The sequence below is a fragment of the Salvia hispanica genome, chromosome 1 (genome assembly GCF_029641045.1).
Source record: "Salvia hispanica isolate PSC_SH4W2 chromosome 1, Shi_PSC_v1, whole genome shotgun sequence".
NCBI lineage: Eukaryota > Viridiplantae > Streptophyta > Magnoliopsida > Lamiales > Lamiaceae > Salvia > Salvia hispanica.
Genome location: NC_142692.1, coordinates 29,040,482 through 29,060,544, shown reverse-complemented (window position 1 = coordinate 29,060,544; position 20,063 = coordinate 29,040,482). Strand labels below are relative to the sequence as shown.

General features: G+C 35.9%; 5 protein-coding genes across 7 annotated transcripts; 4 read left to right on the top strand and 1 right to left on the bottom strand.

The window, feature by feature from the left end:
• The first annotated feature begins 210 nt into the window (after positions 1-210).
• LOC125198652 (eukaryotic translation initiation factor 1A) lies at positions 211-1,452 on the top strand. The gene is made up of 2 exons (XM_089065779.1): positions 211-536; positions 1,106-1,452. Exons 1-2 carry the CDS (start codon positions 282-284, stop codon positions 1,286-1,288), a joined length of 438 nt encoding a protein of 145 aa, XP_088921905.1. The 5' UTR covers positions 211-281; the 3' UTR covers positions 1,289-1,452.
• Positions 1,453-2,692: 1,240 nt separating this feature from the next.
• Positions 2,693-3,666, top strand: LOC148933561 (uncharacterized). The gene has a single exon (XM_089062821.1). The coding sequence runs from the start codon at positions 2,736-2,738 to the stop codon at positions 3,579-3,581; it is 846 nt and encodes a 281-aa protein (XP_088918947.1). The 5' UTR covers positions 2,693-2,735; the 3' UTR covers positions 3,582-3,666.
• A 3,050-nt stretch (positions 3,667-6,716) lies between these two features.
• Positions 6,717-8,789, bottom strand: LOC125185155 (uncharacterized). The gene is made up of 3 exons (XM_048081646.2): positions 7,696-8,789; positions 7,075-7,620; positions 6,717-6,946 (listed from the first exon to the last, which is right to left on the bottom strand). The coding sequence occupies exons 1-3, from the start codon at positions 8,425-8,427 to the stop codon at positions 6,851-6,853; spliced, it is 1,374 nt and encodes a 457-aa protein (XP_047937603.1). The 5' UTR covers positions 8,428-8,789; the 3' UTR covers positions 6,717-6,850.
• A 975-nt stretch (positions 8,790-9,764) lies between these two features.
• LOC125223697 (common plant regulatory factor 1-like) lies at positions 9,765-13,943 on the top strand. 2 transcript variants are annotated; one of them, XM_048126958.2, is made up of 12 exons: positions 9,765-9,919; positions 10,564-10,729; positions 10,891-10,938; positions 11,055-11,153; positions 11,228-11,308; positions 11,550-11,710; positions 11,845-11,893; positions 11,964-12,012; positions 12,524-12,738; positions 12,999-13,085; positions 13,417-13,548; positions 13,632-13,943. In XM_048126958.2, exons 2-12 carry the CDS (start codon positions 10,670-10,672, stop codon positions 13,812-13,814), a joined length of 1,164 nt encoding a protein of 387 aa, XP_047982915.1. In that variant the 5' UTR covers positions 9,765-9,919; positions 10,564-10,669; the 3' UTR covers positions 13,815-13,943. The 2 variants fall into 2 exon arrangements, with proteins under 2 accessions (XP_047982915.1, XP_047982916.1); XM_048126959.2 differs by having other exon boundaries at positions 9,766-9,919; positions 13,417-13,542.
• Positions 13,944-14,707: 764 nt separating this feature from the next.
• Positions 14,708-17,329, top strand: LOC125223716 (ubiquitin-conjugating enzyme E2 28-like). Of its 2 annotated transcripts, none has more exons than XM_048126983.1 (5): positions 14,708-14,866; positions 14,948-15,045; positions 15,637-15,764; positions 16,533-16,637; positions 17,031-17,329. In XM_048126983.1, the coding sequence occupies exons 2-5, from the start codon at positions 14,976-14,978 to the stop codon at positions 17,172-17,174; spliced, it is 447 nt and encodes a 148-aa protein (XP_047982940.1). In that variant the 5' UTR covers positions 14,708-14,866; positions 14,948-14,975; the 3' UTR covers positions 17,175-17,329. The 2 variants fall into 2 exon arrangements, with proteins under 2 accessions (XP_047982940.1, XP_047982941.1); XM_048126984.2 differs by having other exon boundaries at positions 14,742-14,866; positions 14,952-15,045.
• Positions 17,330-20,063: the final 2,734 nt, after the last annotated feature.

The following is a 20,063-nucleotide window of genomic DNA, read 5'->3' as shown; positions in this document are numbered from 1 at the left end:
CTAATGCACCCACACCCACTTAAAAATAAATAAATATTCTCCTAATAATACAAACCATAGGTTTTGTGATAAAATATTCACCGTAATTTAGGAAATTGAAGAGCAAAAAGGAAAATATAGAGTGTAGAGCCCAAAGGCGAAGCTGAGCGTGATACCCACGTAATTTCCACGCTACCTATTTATTGAAAAGGCAAAAACAAACACGCAAACCGCAAAAACTATACATATACAAATCCAGCGAAGAAAGAAAAGGGGAAAATCAGGATTTAGGTTTTGAAGCGATGCCGAAGAACAAGGGAAAGGGAGGGAAGAATCGGAAGAGGGGGAAGAACGAGGCCGACGATGAGAAGAGAGAGCTCGTCTTCAAGGAGGATGGGCAGGAATACGCCCAGGTCATGCGCATGCTCGGTAACGGCCGCTGCGAGGCCACCTGTATCGATGGCGTCAAGCGTCTCTGCCATATCCGCGGCAAGATGCACAAGAAGGTTTGGATCGCCGCCGGTGATATTATCCTCGTCGGTCTCCGCGACTATCAGGTCAATCATTTTATTTTCCTTTTTGACAAGTTCCTGTTCTCAATTGGGAATTTTGCACCCACGGTGTGTTTGTGCAGTATTATTAACTCTGTTTAGTGTCTCTTTGTTACTAGTTTTGTTGTTTTAATGGAATAGGTAGCTGCAAAAACACATACTAGTGCTATCTGGTTTGTTTGTGGAGGATTTCCTTGTTAATTTGGGTTAATTGAATCAACTCTTGTTTGTTTGTGAATGAATTCCTTGTTAATTTGGAGTAATACTTGGGGGAGTTTACTTGAGTGATGTATTGATGGCCCTTGATGCATACCAAAGTTTTCATCTTTCAATTGGTTGTGGATTTAATTTACTCTGTTTGTTTCTCCAATTAGTATGTGGAATCACATGATAATGGTCATGATCATATAAAACCTTCAAATTGCAATATAACAAGCTTGAACTGGTTCTAGGTTCTAACCCTCAACATATTTTGCTGAATCATATACAGTATATTTCTGTTTTTTTATGAATGGATTATCATACAAGTATAGTAGTATTTGTGTTTGTGATGAATGGATTGTCTTTTGCAACAGGATGACAAGGCTGATGTTATCTTGAAATACATGCCTGACGAAGCTAGGCTGCTCAAGGCGTATGGGGAGCTTCCCGAGAACACCAGGCTCAACGAGGGTATCGCTGGTGGGCTGGACGAGGAAGACGATGGCCCTGGTGATGATTACATTGAGTTTGAGGACGAAGACATTGACAAACTCTAGAGAGTTGTAAGGGCCATTTCTTGCACACTGCCTCTTGTATTGTTGATGGGGGCTTTTATCTTATGTCTAATGTTTTTAAGTGATAATATGGTGAAATCTTTATTTGGCATCTACGTACAATACGCTGCACGTTATATATATATACACGCTTGAGTTACTTGAAATTGTATGAACCATCTTAAACATTAGTCTCAGTATGTACAGCTGATGAATTTCCAATTTATGGTAACAACAGTGGAGTCCATGTACTTGCATTCCCTAATCTAATCACTTGGAGTATCTAATAACACTACCACAACTAGCCTCATCACCACAATATATTAATGTATTCATCAACAATTATTCTGAAATTTAACTATATTAAATCAAACACGAGCACCTATTGGATCTAGCACTAAAAAACTAACGTCACTATATACCGGATTAGTGATGTAATCGGACTTCATTCTTGCAGATGCATTTTGAAATCAAAAAATATTTTGGGCTTCTTTCATAACAATAGTATATAGTGGGAGTATAAGAGTACGTCTCTTTTGTAACCAAATGAAACTGTTTTACATGAGTGGTATATTTAATTAAAACCACCTACAAACATGCAAACATATCTACAACCTTAATTTATGTAAGGAGTGAGACACAAAATCATGAACAAGCTTAAAATAGACAGCACACGGATAGGGCTGGGGAAAAATATCGAAAAAATGATATATCGCTCGTATCGTATTGAAAAATATCGAAAAATTATCGAATTTTCGATATATCGTATCGTAAGTTTTCGATACGATAACGGTATGAATTTCCTTATATCGCGATATATCGTTTTATATCGAAAATACGATATATATCGAAAATTTTTGATATATCGATATTTTCGATATATATCGATATTTTATTTTCGATATATATCGATATATATCGAAATTTTCGATATATATCGATATTTAACGATATATCGAATTTCGATACGATATATCGAAATATCGATACGATAACGATATGAAATTTTTTTATATCGAAAGTTCGATATATCGAAATTCGATATATCGAAACTTTCGATACGATAACGATATGAAATTCTTTCATATCGATATTTTCGATACGATACACGATACAACGTTTTCGATACGATATATCGTATCGACCCACCCCTACACACGGATGTGGACACACACACATAGTATATCACAATTCACACACAAAGCCCTCTTTTTCCCTTTTCAATATTTCCTTTTGGTTTCTCAATCTTGCAGAGATATGATTTATCGATCTTCCTATAGCTACAATCCTTTCTTGATACACCTCCTATTCGCTCTAATTCCCAATTGATCAAACCCCAAAATTAAGACAGTGAGTGATATTATATTACACAACACATCAAATCCAATACCATGAAACACACGATTCACAAGCATGCAAATCTCCAATGATATTAATTGCATGAATCTTGATGGGGTGCAAATGCAATTGCAAAAGGGATTGCCTCATCGCTCTGATCATGTTGAATGCATGGCTGTGGCAGCTCGTCGAGGGATCGCCATCATCAAACAGGGATTCCCTAGATTCATTCCTTTACGATTACGCCTTCAAGAAGATCAAGAAACTCCGTTCGGGCGAGGTGTACTCGGTCCCCTCTCCGGCCATCTTCTCCGGCATGGAGCTGGCCGTCGTCCGAGTCCGCACCAGCAGCCTATGGCGCCAAGGGCTCACCCATGGCCCCTTAAAAATCCCACCCAAGACATTGCCATTGCCCTTCACCAAGAGAGTTGATGTAGTTTATCAAAATCTTGGCAACTGGTCTTCACATTACTACAATGTTCCTAACCACACATTTGTTGCACCTGTGTTAGGGTTTCTCTCCTATGATTCAAATGGGAATGAGGCAATTGAGATCAGGTCTAAGGGTGATGAGGCCTTGATGATGGATTTCAAGAGCTATGGAGGCGGTGGTGGGACGAAGAGGTGTGTTAGGTTCGACAGAAATGGGACGTTGGAGATGAGCAGCGCGACAAGGGAGGGGTGGTGTGTGGTGAAGGGAAGGGGACACTTCTCCGTCGTCGTGCCTAATGAGGGGAGGAGGCATTGGGAAGTGTGGATGGGGGTGGTTTTGGGGATTTTAGGGGTGTTTTTGGTGGTTTTGTGTGTTTTGATGTGGAAGAGGAAGAAGATGAGGGGAATGGAGGAAGAAACTGAGAGGAGTGAAGAGTTGGAGACTGTTTGGATTGGGAGAAGCAGAATGCCCTTTGCTTCAGGTATTAGAACACAGCCAGTTCTTGAAAATAGTTATCTTCCTTGACAAATGAGAATGAATCAATTGATCTTGTTGATGCATGGTGTTTTCTTGGATGATGTATCCTATGTTACTGTTTCGTGTATAGTTGTTGTGTTAGCTTAATAGCTTGTTCCATCTTTGGGAATTAATATTTATCGTACATTATACTACTACAACTACTACTATTAAGTTTATTCACAATTGGGTTTGATTGGTGAAACTTTTTTTGGTTCATGATTGTTTTAATCCAGAATATCCATATAATTAGTGTGATGGTGTTTTTGTCTTGATTCCATTTGCATGATATATAATGATAGCTAGCTCCCTCCTCCATTGATGGCCATAATAGAAGTTGTAATTTGTTAGTGAAAAAGGATGCGGTTGTAGTCAGTCCACAGTTAGATCACACTTTAAATTCATTGATTGTTTCTGTATTAATCAAACTTTTGAAAGACATTAACAGAAAAATATAGGCACTAGTTAAGTCTTCAACAGTAGTGTTTTTTTTTTTTTTTTTTAAGAAGTACTGAAAATTGGAGCTTAATGAAAATTGAATTCCTCGTTAAGATTTGTCATAGAAATCAATACATGATTTCAACAATATGCTATGTGAAAAGCTTTTTTGAGATGATGCTAAACCAATCATAACAAAGTACTACTAATAAAATCAAGTTTACAATAGCGAATGCCGAATAAGTAGGGGTGGATAGGTACGGTATACCGTACAAAGAGTGTCATACCGCATACCGTACCGAAAGTAGCGGTATGACAAAATTCTATACCGTTACCTTACTGAAAATTCGGTATGATAATATTCAATACCATTATCATACCATTAATGCGGTATACCGTACCGTATTACGGTATACCATACTTTGACGGTATATTGTAATACCGTTATACATGCTATAAAAAATTCTTTTATAATTTTATAACCAAAATATTTAAAATAACATTTCCAAGTGTTCAACTATTTGAAAAAAAATCCAAAACAATAAAACTTCAACAATTCAAATCCAAAAACAAAACAACTAAACCTATACCCAAAATATTTAAAATAACAATTAAACTTAAACTTGATGAAACCACCATAACCTAACTAATGATATTAATATTAAATATAAAATGAGACACGTTTTAGGTTACTGTTCAAATATGTGCCAAATGAAACAAAAGTAAAATAATGGCAATATGTACCAAATGAATCTGCGTGAGATGTGGGCGCGGAGGGATTAGCCCTAAAAGTAATGTTTGAGGTTTTTTATATAGTATTTAATTAGATTATGTATATTAAATATTTTAAGTTTATACATATAACGTATATACCGAAGATTCGGTATACCACGGTATACCGCGGTATGGGACATTTGATACCGTTATCGTACCGAAAACTTTCGGTACGGTATGAAAACTGCGGTATACCGAAAAATCGGTATTTTCGGTATGGTAAGTCCGGTATTTCGGTATGTCAGTATATTTTCCCACCCCTACGAATAAGTTGTGTCACATACATTTAACTCTTAATAATGTACTTAATTCTATTTATAATCAATTCTTATAGAACATAAAAATTAGTCTCATTTTACCATTTGGGATGTCCATAAAAAATACTCATTTCTAAAAATGAAAAGGTTTTTTTTTTTCTCAACTTTATCCATTTTTTCTTACTTACTTTTTCTTCGTATCTTTCTTACTTTACCTATGTTTCCTCATTTTCTCTTACTTTATCAAATTCAAATTAAAATCCGTGCCATCCACAAATAAGACTATTTTTTGTGGACGGAGATAATATTAGTTATTAACAAGTTACAACTTACAAGTATCCATCCCAATCCAAACGTTATCGTGTCTTTATTGGATGGACATGATAAAACATAAATATGAGAAGATGTTTTGTGTGAATTATATCATTTATAAATTTTCCGTTAGTAATCCACCGTTAAACAGTGATAAACTTACTGTGTCTAAGTGTATTTTCGTGTTGCGAATAAGGATATTGCTTGAATAGCAGTAGCACAAAGAAGATGTTAAGTAGTACAAACTACTTTTGGTTAAATGGAAGATACACCAAACTACTACTATACTATTTTTTAATTCCAATGCATCAATTATAGCAATTTTTGCTTTAAAAATTGCAACATGGTGTACTTATCTTATCTGTTCACATTCCATATTTATCTTCATACTACTATTTTTTATTTACTAATTAATTAAGTGTTTGATTATGTTAAAAATTTATGTTGCTTCAATCATTAGCTACTAAAAAGTCAACATAACACGAGGGAAAAATATCTGATCGGCCGATCCCATGATTTCAAGTTTAACGATGAAGTTACATTTATCTAATATTTAAAATCAGTCAATCTTTTCCTATTTATCGGTGTTTGTCAAGTGCTGATTTTGACAATATTAGTAAATACTTACAGAATTACAGCATTTCTTTTGAGCATAGAATTTAAAAAATTAATTTATTAAAAATTAAAGTAGAGAGAAGAAAATAAAAGAGTGAATAAAATAAGAAAAATAAAGAGAGACTAAAGTAAAGAAGGGAAAAAAGTTTTACCAAGAAAATAATACAGTTCAACTGACTTAAGACAAACAAAAAAAGAATACTAATCGACTATCTTGAGACAAACAGAAAAGGAATTATACGACTCAACTACCTTGAGACGGAAGGAGTATAATATAATGAGATAAGTCAATATGAATTATGAAAAAAAAAATAGTTTAATTAGTTGGAATAATAATTTATGTATATACAAACAAATACTTACAAATTTACTAAATTATCTTTAATTGAGTAATTTATAAACACTAGTTAAAGAGGTTGAATTTTTATGAAAAAAGTACAGAATAAATTTATACGACCATTAATTTGAAGTTAAGATTAATTTTGTTAAAGAGGGTTACTATGATTCATAATCTTGTAAGATTATCCATCCGGAAATATATTGTGGCTTTCAATCTCATGAACCGAACATAGATTCATATAATTTGGAGCTTCATCCTCCCAAAATGAGTGAAGAGATTATTAATTTATTAATAAACAATTGTTAACTCATTTGACTTGTATATCTTGTTCACGGTTGAAAATTTTCACCTTTATATTAATTATACTCCACTTATTATGTCGACATGAATCACAACAACACTCACAAATATTGAAAACTCTATCCAAAACAAAGGAAAACTCGACTAGTTTCAAGACTTAGTTGGCATTCTCATATCAACAAAAATCCTATCCCAAAATATGAGATGAAAATTAATACTACTATAGTTTGTTGAAATATCATTTATGCAATGATTTCACCGAGCATGCATTCCCTGAGCCTGAGTTCCAGCATATGATTGTCCATTGTAACGATGTCACAACACTCACATCTATCCATCTGAGGACAAAATAACATAATAATGAAGTATAAATACTTACTCCTATTATGTAATGTTGGCAATGAATTAGTATTTATAAAAGAGGATGAATAGTTTTTCATAATTAATCGTATGAATATGATAGTACCTGATATCGCTTAGTGGCAGGTGAATATAGTTTAATACGGTTGATAGCATCTGCTGAGCGGGAGGAATTACAGGGCGGAAGTTGGCGAGGCCGCGCTCGAGCGTAAGCAGTGATAACCTCACCGCCCTCATTCTCTGCCACCGCCTCAAGAAAGAAACTGTGTGGGGCTTCGCAAGGCTCTCTGGACAGGGGCCGCGTGTTCAGCCTGTAGTAAGGGGGCTGCGGGTTTACGTCCCGACGCTTATACCACGGCCTGAATGTCTCCAGCGGCATCTGCAGGTAGCTGCGCGGGAATATTGTTTCGTATATTTGTGCTGAATATCCCCACGCAATCGAGATGCTCCACTTGCTTTTCCTCTCGTGGCATATGCTTTGCTGCAGCATCCTCGACTGGTCTGCCGCCGCCGCCTTCATGAGGTGGCGCGTCGACTCCAAACGGTTCCTGGACGGAAATATTGGATCCACCACGTCGAAATGGTGGAGCGAGAGTAACGGGGAGAGCGGGTGTGCTGACAGGAGACCCGATATATCGCCTTGTAAATCAATCTGAAACATGTAAAAAATATCCCATATTACTATACGTGCGCAAATTAAAAGTAATCAGAAGAATGAATGAATGACCTGGTGACTCCCCATTTGCGGAGAGAGATTGACACCGATATCAGCAACACAGTTTTTAGTTGTATTATCAGAAGAATTCAAGAATGCATATCTTGTGAGACAAGCATCCATATCCGCCGCCAGAGCTTTGGCCAGGGGATAACTCAGGATGATCCCGGCTCCACCAAACGCCTCGTTGAAAGAGAACACGTAGCTCGACATTAGAAACTCCGACTGCCCCCCGAGGTAGAAATATCTGGTGTGATCCAGCCGCGCCACCACCTCCACTATGTTATCCAAGAAGAAAATGGAGTCGTCGTCTCCCATCACTAACCACCTGATCTCCTGATTTGCAAAATCCCTGATGAGCTCCAGGATCCCGTGCACCATCCTCTGGGCCCGGAGATCGCGCTTGCTGAGCAGTCCGCGGAGGTCATCCGAGACTCTGTAAGGCGGGAGAGTCGTCGGGGGCAGTGCACCCGACGGGAGCTTGTCCAGGATGAGGGCGCCTCGGGTGGCGCCCGGACGCCACCAGGACTCTGTGTAGGCCCTGCGGTGGCGGGAAGCCTTTTCCGACCCCAGTATCCCGAAGAGCAGGTGGCTCAGATTAGTAGGACTGGGAGGAAACGCTGCCGGACTTGGAGTTTGTGATTCGGTTTTCAGCAATAATGGGCAAAGCTTTATGCGTTGAATGCTGATCAGGTACAGAGTGATGCATAGTAACAGCAGCAGCACTGCGATTCTTGATTTCATTATTTATCATGCTATTTCAGATTCATTTTCACACACTATTATATGTACATATGTGTATTGGATTGGAGTGTCTCACATTAAAAGATTATAAACACCCCACGTGAAGTATCTTTGGCCGCACTCGTCAAATCACAAACTTTATTACACTCAATCCTCTAATTAACGTTGCTTTAATCGCACACACAACATGTAAAAAAGCAGTCAAAACAATAACATGATTTAGTGATGCACAAGCAAAACAGATTAAGGACTTAACTCTTAACAATCTATATACTCCATGTGTTTCCTATTTTTAAATTATGAATGTAAAATGTAAAATAATTGTCAGAAAATCTACCATTTTAAAGCATCCTCATGGAACGATCTTTCCTCACTTGCATGATTACACTTTTGTAGAATTTATCAGTTTTTTTTTGAAAGAGCTTAAAAGCACCATAGGCTTTGGTCTATTGGCTATTAACTTTGAGCATTCACCCCGCCCTATAGGGCGCTCTATACTAGGCCACGGTATTATTCTCCGCTCTATTCATGTGTAGTGAGATGCTCTATAGCCCTCCATCCCAAGAAAGATGATCCATTCCTTGTGTGATACGAGATTTTATGCAACTTTATTTTTTTGTGTTGAGTGGAGCGAGTAAAGTAGGAGAGAAAATAAAGTAGAAATATAACATAAAAGAAAGTAGGTCATCTTCAGTGGGACACAGATAGAGTACTATTTTGTAAAGTATTTATTTTTTATTTTCTATACTTGCAAATATGTTAATTATTAGCAAAATAAATACTACTCTATATGTCCAAAAAAAAAAAAATCACAATTACCATATTTGGCCGTCCACAAAAAATAGATCACAATCATTTATGGAAAGATTCTCTCTTACTTTTTCTCCTTTACTTTTTTTTCCTCCTCTCTTACCCCACATTCCACTAAAACTACTTCTCTCTTACTTTTTCTCCTTTTTTACTTTTTTCCATTCTCTCTTACTTTACCAATTCTACATTAAAACTCATGTCATACACAGAGTGATCTATTGTTTGTGGACGGAGGGAGTATAAAAATACCACAAATTAAAGGCAAACTCCGCATTTACTTAATTAAAAAAAGTGGAATGAAAATTGAGACGAGGAAGAAAGTGGGGTGAAGATGTGAAATGAAGTAAAAATGTGGTGGAGAAAATAAAAAATGTGGAAGAAAGTGGATGCATAGGGCGTGTTAGGTTCGGCAATTTATTTATGAGCAATAAATAAATTGAATGCAGTAATTAAGAGATTATTAGTTGCGGTAGTGGGGTCACAAGTCAAATTAGTTGGAATATACCGAGGATACGTGTCAGTGACGTGGAATGCTGCCCGTTGGCGCTCAAATCTCCATTTCTCTCTCTTCTTCTCCCCCCATATTCTCTTCCCAAAACCTCCCCCAAAATGCAGTTTTAACTTTTAACCCTTCAGCTTTCTTCAATAGCTTTCGCCTTTTCCATATGTATAATTTTCTCAGGTACGTAAAAATTCCTCTCTCTCATGTTTTACTTGTAAATTCTAGCAATTTGTGTTTTTTTCCTTGGAATTGTTGTAGGCACTAGAGAGCTAGTAGAAATTAATGAACTGACTAATTTATGGATTATGATGTTAGAAAGAAGTTTATGAAAGTCGCGTGAAGATTGTAAAGGATCATAATCATATTATCACTTAATTTGTTTGTAAGGTATTGGAAAGAAAAGGGGTTTAAGCTATAAAGTATAAGCAATGTATCCAATAAGAAAAGGAATTTAATCTGTAAACAATGTATCCAATAAAACTAGGTGCAGATTTAGAATCAAGTCATTGCATATATTGAGTTACCATATGTAACTCTTATTTGAGTATGCCTTATTCCTGAGTCCTGATCTTCAAACAGACTGTTTACATTATCAAAATTTGAACTTTAAAATATTTGGAACTCTGCATATCTTCATTATTTAGATAGCAATGTAAAAGTTAGTAGTTCTAGTTATGATCTTTGGATTTTTAAATTAATATAGAGGAGGTTACTGGATGGCCTCAAGCAGTTTCCCTCTAAAATGATGTTGTAGCTCGAGCTTCTCTTCATGTGATATTAATATCTTTAGCATTATAATTTTATAAGTGTAATGTCGGGTGCAGGCTTTCACTATGCTGAACATTGGAGTTCATACTGACTTGGTTTGAAATTAATAGACGTGCTCCAAATTTCAATTGCTGCCGATTTGATCTGCAACTAGTACTTATCATGAGAAATAGTGAAGATGATAAGCATTGCAAAATTGAAGAAGCGTCGTCACCAATGAAGGTGAGTATGAAATAAGTAACCTGGAATCTGTTTTCTTTTATCTGCTATGAGAATACACTTTTCTGTCTCTAGACTAAAGCACATTCAAGACTGAACTTTGCTGTCTCTTTATGGTTCATTTCTTTCACAAAAACATTTGTAACCAACTTTCACATTGGCAGGAGGACCAAAGTACCAACCATGTGTATCCCGACTGGGCAATGATGCAAGTAATGAGTTCTCCCATTGACCCTTTAATCCAACAGCAAGCAATAATTGGTCAAAAGTTTCTTTCATCATATTTAATGGTTTATTGGTGTTACATTATTGGTTTTTTAATCATCAGGCTTACTGTGGCCCCCAATTTACTGTGCCGCCATATTTTAACTCAGCTGTTGCTTCTCCTCATATTCCTCCACCTTATATTTGGATAGTGCCTCCACAGGTAGTCTCCTACTGCCAAGTAAAAGGATATTCGATTTCCTTCACTTTTTCCATAACAAAATCTTCATATTTCAGTATATGGTACCTCCTTATGGGGCTTCATACCCAGGATATTATTATCATGAGCAAGTTTATGGGAATCCTGGAGTTTTGATGGTAAGTTCTGCATATGTTTAGACTGTATCCTGTGACATCTTCATAACTCAAGTTTGTTGTTAGGTTTTCTGCCTGCTGCTGCTGTGAATTAAATCATAGCATGATTAGTTCAATCATTTTAAGTTTCTTTTTGTGTCCAAAAGAGAAAATGTCTGCCAGGATGAACATATTATATAAATGTCTGAGAGAGTCAAGAGTTAGCGAGGATCAGAATGTAATATTTAAATGTATGGGTGTATAGGTTGGTACTTCTTTTAGCATAGCTACGCCTGCGGAGTCATCAGGAAACACAGATGGAGGCTTCATGAAGGAGTCCAAAGATTCTCAAGGGTTTGCAGTTCCAGTCAGGAATGGAAATGCTGAAAGTGGTGGACATGGACTAGATCTCAGACTGTCGGAAAGGTGTGTTGATAATGTCTCTTTATTGTGTTAAGAGTGATATAGACTCTGTTCCTGGTAATTTTTTAAAGATGTTAAGACACAAGCCTTCTTATCGACTTATTTTACTGAATGCCCAAAATTTGTTCTTATGATAGTGAGGTGACTGACAAACCCATTGACAGAACAAATGGAGTTACAGCAGAGGTAAGGATCAATATGGTGCCTGTGGTTTGAAAATTACCACCTTTGTCTTAATATGTTGTCATTATTATAGGCTGGTCGGAGTGGCATGAAGAGAAATCGAGAAGGATCTCCCAAGAGTGGTAAGCTTCTGTAAGTTTCTATGTATTGTAAATTTGGAAAATACTCAATGGTAGAAAGTTTGTCCTAGTAGAATTCTTTCTACTACATCTTGTATAGTCTTTTACCTAAATGCGTTGCTTTAGATGCCAAAGTTCTTTAACCATACGTCCATATCCGGTTGTATTTTGCATTGTATTATTGAGGTATATGTGTTATGCCTCCCCAGCCAAGAGAAAATTTTTTAGGGGAAGAGAAATCGTTTTTACAAGCAGCTTTTGTCTGTTAGTTTCCTCCATTATACAGTCAATATGGTATTGTGAATCTTATGTAACTTTTGGATGTCTTGTCTAACAGAAATCAAAGATAATTATGCATAAAATTCTCAGATATGTTAATGGTACAATTTGTATTGCTGTTTTAACCTAATGTTTTACTTTTATTGCTACGGTTTCCAGTAAGTAGATGCATTATCTATGATAATAGGATTCTCTACTTGGTTCATATCATTGTAAAGTAATTCAACCTTTTCAGAAACAAAAGGTGGCAAGAACCAGAAGAAAGGCTGTGCTGATGTTGGCCGAGGTTATGAAAGTATGAAACAGGTGTCTAGTCCCACATATACACCAGTAAAAACAATAGAAAATGCAAGTTCTGTTCCGGGATTGAAGGATCCTTCTATTCTGGACGTGAAGCTCGTGAAAACTTATAATCCGCGGTCATCGATTGCAAATGAAGCCCAAATGCAGGTTTAAACATTGTCTATGACTAATCTGTCTTCGTTGTCTGTGCTTGTTTATACCCAAAATTAATTAGTGAAATATATGAGGAGTATTCTAGTCTTCTTAAACTGGCAATTCCAAAACTGATGGAGACACAAATCACCTTCTAAACTGCTATGGTTATAATAAAATGTGTACTGAAATCACTCACCAAATTTGTCTAAAAATACAGTAAGCATTACTTTTTAAGACTGTCATCCACAACTTGGCTCCTCACTCTCCATCAGGGTACACTGGAGCTACCAGAGCTGAAATTGGAGAAGAGGAAACAGTCAAATCGAGAATCAGCTAGAAGATCGAGGTTGAGAAAACAGGTATGTCTACTACCTCAAACAAGAGATCATTTGTACGAATTTATAAACGTGAATGTTTTGTGGAACTGTGTATTGACAATAACCTTGATAGTTAGGTCATTTGGCATATATTTACTTGTTATGATCTACTTATTACACACTGTTTCTTTGAATATTAAAGTGGTCTTCTCCAAAATGTCTTTTCTTTGTATTATAACCTCCAGATTACTTTGACTATCTAAATAAAATTAATTTCATATCAAACCAGATTTCTAAAGCATTCTCTAATGATACCAAAGTACTATAAAACAACTAAAAGTTTGTGAGTTTAACACTACTTTCTTTTATCAAGGCTGAGGCTGAGAAAATAGCCACCAAAGTTCAGACACTAATTGCTGAGAATATGACCCTGGAATCCGAGTTAGATGATCTCATGAAGTCCTCTGAGAAATTAGTGCTTGAAAATGGCACACTACTGGTATCAGTATGCCTCGTTTTTGTTTCCTCTCTTAGCTGATCCTTGAGTTTGCCACCCAAAAACCTCATGAAAATGTATTGATTTTGCAGGAGAAACTAAAAGATGCTCGACCAGGAGAAGTAAACTTCCTCAAGATTGATTGTATGAGATCACAACCAGTTGACATGGTGAACCTACTTGCAACGGAGAGAACGGAGGAGGATGGTGATTCGTACGAGCAGAGAAGCCCGGTAGCAAAGCTTCATCAGCTGCTCGATGCTGCTGCTGGTTGATTTACCTTTCTTGTCTTAGCTTATCTTTGTGGTTTAGGTATAGAAACCCTGTAATCTATTCACACTACTGAGTGGTTATGACTTACTACTATTTTGAGTGACTCAAACAATCACAGCTCTTTCACACAAGCCTTCTTAGATACAGTAATATTTTAGATTTCAACTTTGTAAATATAAAAATGAAATTTTAGGTTTAAACTATTGATAAATGATCAATATAAAATAATTAAATAATATTTTAGCTTTAATTAGAGATATTAATTTATATAATTATTTTTAAAAAGTTCTGTGGGGGGCATTATGTGGTTGAATAATTTTATTGTTGAACTTTTACCATATCAAGATTAATGCTACAACTAAATCAAAAAATTTATTTTTAATTAAATTATTTTTTGTTATTTGGATTCTCTAAATTGATTTTAAACTATGAAGTAATAAAATTAGTCAATTTGGAGGGTTAATTTCATAAATGGTTATCGAACTAAAATTCTTGTATTAAATTAGTTACGAAAATTTAATTTATTTCAAAATTTATGGAGTATTATTTGTAGATATAGGTAAAATAAATTTTCTTTATCTGATAGATCATTTTTATTTTTCTACCACGACGAGTCATCTTATGCAAAAGCAAATCCGATAGAATCAAATTTTAATTTAGCCGAATTATATAATTTTAAATCAAAATGATCCTTTTTAAAAGTTAATATCATTCCATTCGATTACTTTATAAGATGTTATCATTTTTTTTCTCTTTTTTTGATAGGTTCTTTTAATTAGATTCTTTTAACTTCATAAATAAATCATTGGCGTGATAAATTATTGGAAGGGGGAATAAGACAAGCCCATATCAGATGAAGACAGACCAATCATTCGAGGGGAAAAAAAAATTAAATCACAAATTATATTTGCACATTTAATATTGCATATATTTAAAGTGAGGCTGTATTCACCAAAAACGAGTTTCATCGCGTCAAGATCAAGAAGGCGGCAGCTGAACAAGAACGCAAAGGCGAATCAACTGAACAAGTCTTCGTCTCTCTCTCTCTTGGCAGGTAAATCATCACCAAACCCTGCGCGTTTTTTCCCTTGTTTATATCTCACAATTTTTCTATCTCTTTCTGGGTTTCTTGAAGATAGTCAAAAGATCGGATTTTTTCTTCGATGGCTTCAAAACGGATCTTGAAGGAGCTCAAGGATTTGCAGAAGGATCCTCCCACTTCTTGCAGCGCAGGTATTTTTTCTTCTCAATTTTGGTTTTCCTTAATTTAATTTAGCTTTAATTGGTGCGTCTATGTGCTTTTTTGTTGTTTATTGATTTTTTTTAATTTCAATTTTAGCTGATTGAGAATTCTAAGGGTTGATCCATGACATTGGTATGTATATGTGCTAGAAAATAACATTTTTTCACGTATATTTATTTATTCTTTTAAAATTTCCCCAATTAAAATTTTTAGGTAGCACGATGTCTTGTGGGGTTTGTTTATGTTGTTTTTGGCTGGTGAAAAATCTTTGTTAACTGTATCATTGATGTTGAGTAGAAGTTGAGGACTATTAAGAAGGTAAAAGGGGGAAAGAAAGGCTAGATTTTTAGGTGTTTTTGTAAACGATTAATGATATTCATGCCTTTTCTATTTTCTAGAAAGGCTGTGCTTTATTCCAAAGGATAAAGCTATGCTGTTTTCAGATTAAACTGTACTTGCAAGTTATGAAGCTATTCATAAATAATTTGATTTTGAGTCATGTAGTATTTGTTTTAACCACCTTTTCTTGATTTAGTTACTGTGGTTGCTAATGGGAAACATACTTCTTTCTGTTGTAACAGGACCTGTTGGTGAAGACATGTTTCATTGGCAGGCAACGATAATGGGTCCGCAGGATAGTCCATACGCAGGAGGAGTGTTTTTAGTGACGATTCATTTCCCCCCGGATTACCCTTTCAAGCCTCCAAAGGTGGGCTTGTTAGATTCTTTCTGAGATTGTCAGCTTACCTCTGTCGAAATGACACTATATGAAAGTATATGAATACCTGTGTCTTCGTTCTTGATTTATAATTTTAGATCCATGTATGAAGCTTGATTTCTTACCATGGAATTCTCAAGTAATTGCTTTCAGTGTGTAGTTTAGTAGTTTTCTGAATGATGTGTTGGAACAAGTCATTTTTTCGTACGTCTTTTCAACTTGTTTCTTAATGGATCTGAGTTCTTTTTGTATTTTGAGCTTTAAAGTTGATGCTATGAGAATCTCAGTGATGTTCTTAACTCTCCCACTCTTTAGTGTAGTCTGGCTGTTGTTTCTCTGCAATATAATGCTGTTTGCTCTTGTGTACTCCGCAGCAAATTCTTAATTTGAGAAATTATGTGGATAGTTGTTAAAAATAGTTTTACTTATGTCTTGAGGAGAAAAATTTAGCTGAAGAATTTGGGGATAGCCTTTCATTCCAAGCATCCCTTCAGTTTTCATCTGTAATGTGGATCAATGCAAATAATACTTCTTCGGGATAGTCTCTCATTTCATAATGTTCTGAATGTAATGTGGATCAATGCAAATAGTATTAAATTAAGCAGGAAATTAGTGTTGAAGAGCTCCCCGAATTGCATATTGAATCTGTGATAACATCCCCTCACATTATGCTTCTTCTTGGCTTCTCTTCTAACATCCTGAGCAATTTCACACTCGCTCAAGATATGTCCCCTTATTCTTTTTGGTGAAATTTTTCAGGTTGCATTCAGGACAAAAGTTTTTCATCCAAACATCAACAGCAACGGTAGCATATGCCTCGACATTTTGAAGGAGCAGTGGAGCCCCGCCTTGACAATATCCAAGGTTAATTTTACATTGCGTTGGTGCCTTTTCTCTTGTCATTTAGTCAGTCACAAGTTTACACTTAAAAAACTTTTGTGCCCCCAAACAATAAGTTCATGTTTACAACTTATAAGAATGACAACAACGATAGGAATGCAGTATTCTTTGAACATATCTATCCTTGCAAAGATAAGGATAAGACAGATGCTGGGGACGCGGTCCCTTGTTCTATCCTTGTGGGGGAAGAACCAAAAGCTCGTGAATGTAAAGGAGGAATCTCGTCTATGATTCTATCCTTTTTATTTTGCATCTTTTCCTTCCAATTAATTATCTTAGTCAAACCAATTGCGTTACGTATGTGCAAATCAGTAGTTTATTTTTATACTCGTGTGCTTAATGGTTATATGCTTGCAGGTGTTGCTCTCTATCTGTTCGCTCCTAACGGATCCGAACCCTGATGACCCATTGGTGCCTGAGATCGCTCATATGTACAAGACGGATAGGGCCAAGTACGAGCAAACTGCTCGGAGCTGGACTCAGAAGTATGCCATGGGTTAATCCAATCCCCTCATGAATTAGATTTGCATTTATGTAAAAAATGATGTGTTGTTTATCTGTTCCTGCAACGGACTCACTCATGTGTAAGACCTCTTGAAACTCTGCAAATGATGCGTTTGAACTGTTGATATGGAATTTCTGTTGGCTTTGCTTTATTATCATTCTTGTTGATGGTTACTCCTTGATTTTATTTTAGATTTTAGATAAATTTGCAATCTTTTGTGTTTGCTTGAAGCCCAATTTGTTTTGTATGGCATGAATTTATATATAGTTTTGAAAAGTCTCGATTATTTTTATTAAGTTTAGGTCCATTACCGAGAGTTTGATGTCGGGTAGTTTGGCAAATGACAAAAAAATCATCCAAGTTTGGTAAGTTTGCTCTGTCGCTTAATTTTGAAAATTAGAAAAATCATGAAATTGCATTTGTTCTTAAATATTATTCCCTTTTTTACTTTTTGGTTTTTTTATTTTTGTTTTGGTTTATTTTTGTGTTGATAATGGCATTTGGGTGTAATTTTAGTGAATAATGGGATAAAATTTTATGTCCAAATATGGAAAATTTTAAATGTGACTATAAATGTGAGACGGACTTTTATGGCAAAATGTGACTATAAAACTGAGATGGAGGGAGTATATGGTAAAAAATTATTATAACTTGTATTTTTCAATCAAACATTGTCATTTTATTTAGGAATTGATAACATAGTGTGATCAATTGCTAACTCAACATTTAATTGCTAACTACAACTAATTTAGAATCATAAGATTTATACAGATCTAGTGGTCTATAAATTGTCATGTGTAATTTCGTTTTATTTTATTTAAATTTAAAAAGACAAAAAACTATCAAAATTAGGGTTTTAGATCAAAATGTCAATGTAGTATATTAAACATATGAATACAATTAATTGAATATGTCAACACAATTTAGTATTGTCATTGTATATTTATTATATTGACATAGGAGTGCGTTAAAATGACAACACTATTAAAATGACATTGTGACACCACGCTAGACTGCAATATTATAGTATAAACGCTAGACTGCAATAGTATAAACGCTAGACAACAATCTAATTATTGTCTAGCGTATTGGATATTGCACTCTAGTGTATTGGATATTGCAGGCCGCGTCACCTTGCAGTCTAGAGTATTGGATATTGCAGTCTAGAGTATTGGATGTTGCAGTCCGCGTAAATTTACCCTTGCGAATTTTTTATGATTGCCACATGACAGCTGATTATTCGTCCACGTGTACAAATGATTAACTAGGAATGGTGGTATGGTGTTATTTTAAGATGAGTTGTCATTTTAACACATCCCTATTGACATATTATGATAACTATATTGACATTTAGCTGAATAGAAAATTCAAGAATTTTTTTCAAATTTTGACATCGGTACATATCCAAATTGAGATCTCGTTAGAATCCTTATAAAATTATCTTTAATTTGACATATGTTGTGTTAAAAAATAATTTAAATTGAGTTAGTTAAAATCATTTAAGTTTTGAGATATTCTTTTAAAGTTGGTTATAACTAACTTTGGTCAATTGATGTTAATTTCCTTCATTGATATTGTTGAGATTTTGTGTGCGCAAAATGAGAGAATTGGACTAATCATCTTCAGCTCGTCACAAAGAAAGACCAACGGCTAGGTTTAAATGGTTGTTGGGGCGTTGGAGATCAAAGGCTTAGATGCTTTGGATTAGATCTCTTAATCTGGGCCGTCTATTCCAAGTATATGGTTTTGAGCTGAATTCACTTGAGTCAGTTTTGCCGTTTCAATCAGAGTAGAAAGGAGAATTAGAGAAGAAGATCAAGTGCTCGATCCTTGTAGAGATCAGAGACTAGTCGGTCGATTCACACCGTGTTTTGTGAGCTAGCTTCCCCTGTTTCTTAGTAGATTGTCACTGCTGTGTTTTTCCCCTTTTTTGTATCTTCACCACCGAGAATCAAATATAGCGAGAAGTACTTTCCCGTGGATGTAGACTTTTACGTCGAACCACGTAAAATCTTGTGTCGTGATCCTTGTTCTTTTTCGTTGCTGCATCGCTTTTGATTTACATCTGGCGCCGTCTGTGGGAATCGATTGATGGCGATGGCGAGGCTCGAAACAGAGAAATTCAATGGGAGGAATGATTTCGGATTGTGGAAGGTGAAGATGGAGGCTCTGCTCACACACCAAGGGCTCAACGACGCGCTTGATTCAACGAAATTTGATGAGAAGCCGACCGGGAAGCAATTGGAAATCTTGAAGAAAGCTCGAAGTCTAATTTTTCTGAATCTTGATGATAAAGTGTTGAGAGAGGTCGCGAGAGAGAAGCCTGCAGCCTCAATTTGGAAGAGGCTCGATGAGTTGTACATGACGAAGTCCCTTGCGAACAGGTTGTATCTCAAACAACGTTTATATTCATTCAAGTTTACTGATGATAAGACAATTGGGGATCAAATAGATCAGTTTAATAAGATCTTAGATGATCTTGAAAATGTTGATGCGAAGATGGAGGAAGAAGACAAGGCCATTGCCTTGTTGAATGCCCTCCCGAAGTCCTTTGAACATCTTCGTGATGCCATGTTGTATGGCCGAAAGGAGGCAATAAGTCTTGTGGAAGTTCAGTCTGCATTGAAGTCCAAGGATCTGCAAAAGACAGGTAGTGCTCTTGAGACCCCTGGCGAGGTGTTGAATGTGAAAAAATTCAAACAAAAGGGCAAGAATAAGGCTCCTAAGTCTCAATTCTAGAAGCCGAAAGAAAATGGTGAGAAGAAAGAGACTAGATCTTGCCACTACTGTAAGAAACCTGGGCACCTCAAGAAGAATTGTTTCGCTTGGAAAAGGAAGCAAAAAGAGGAATCACTGGGCCCGGGGACGTCTGATGTAGCTCAAGA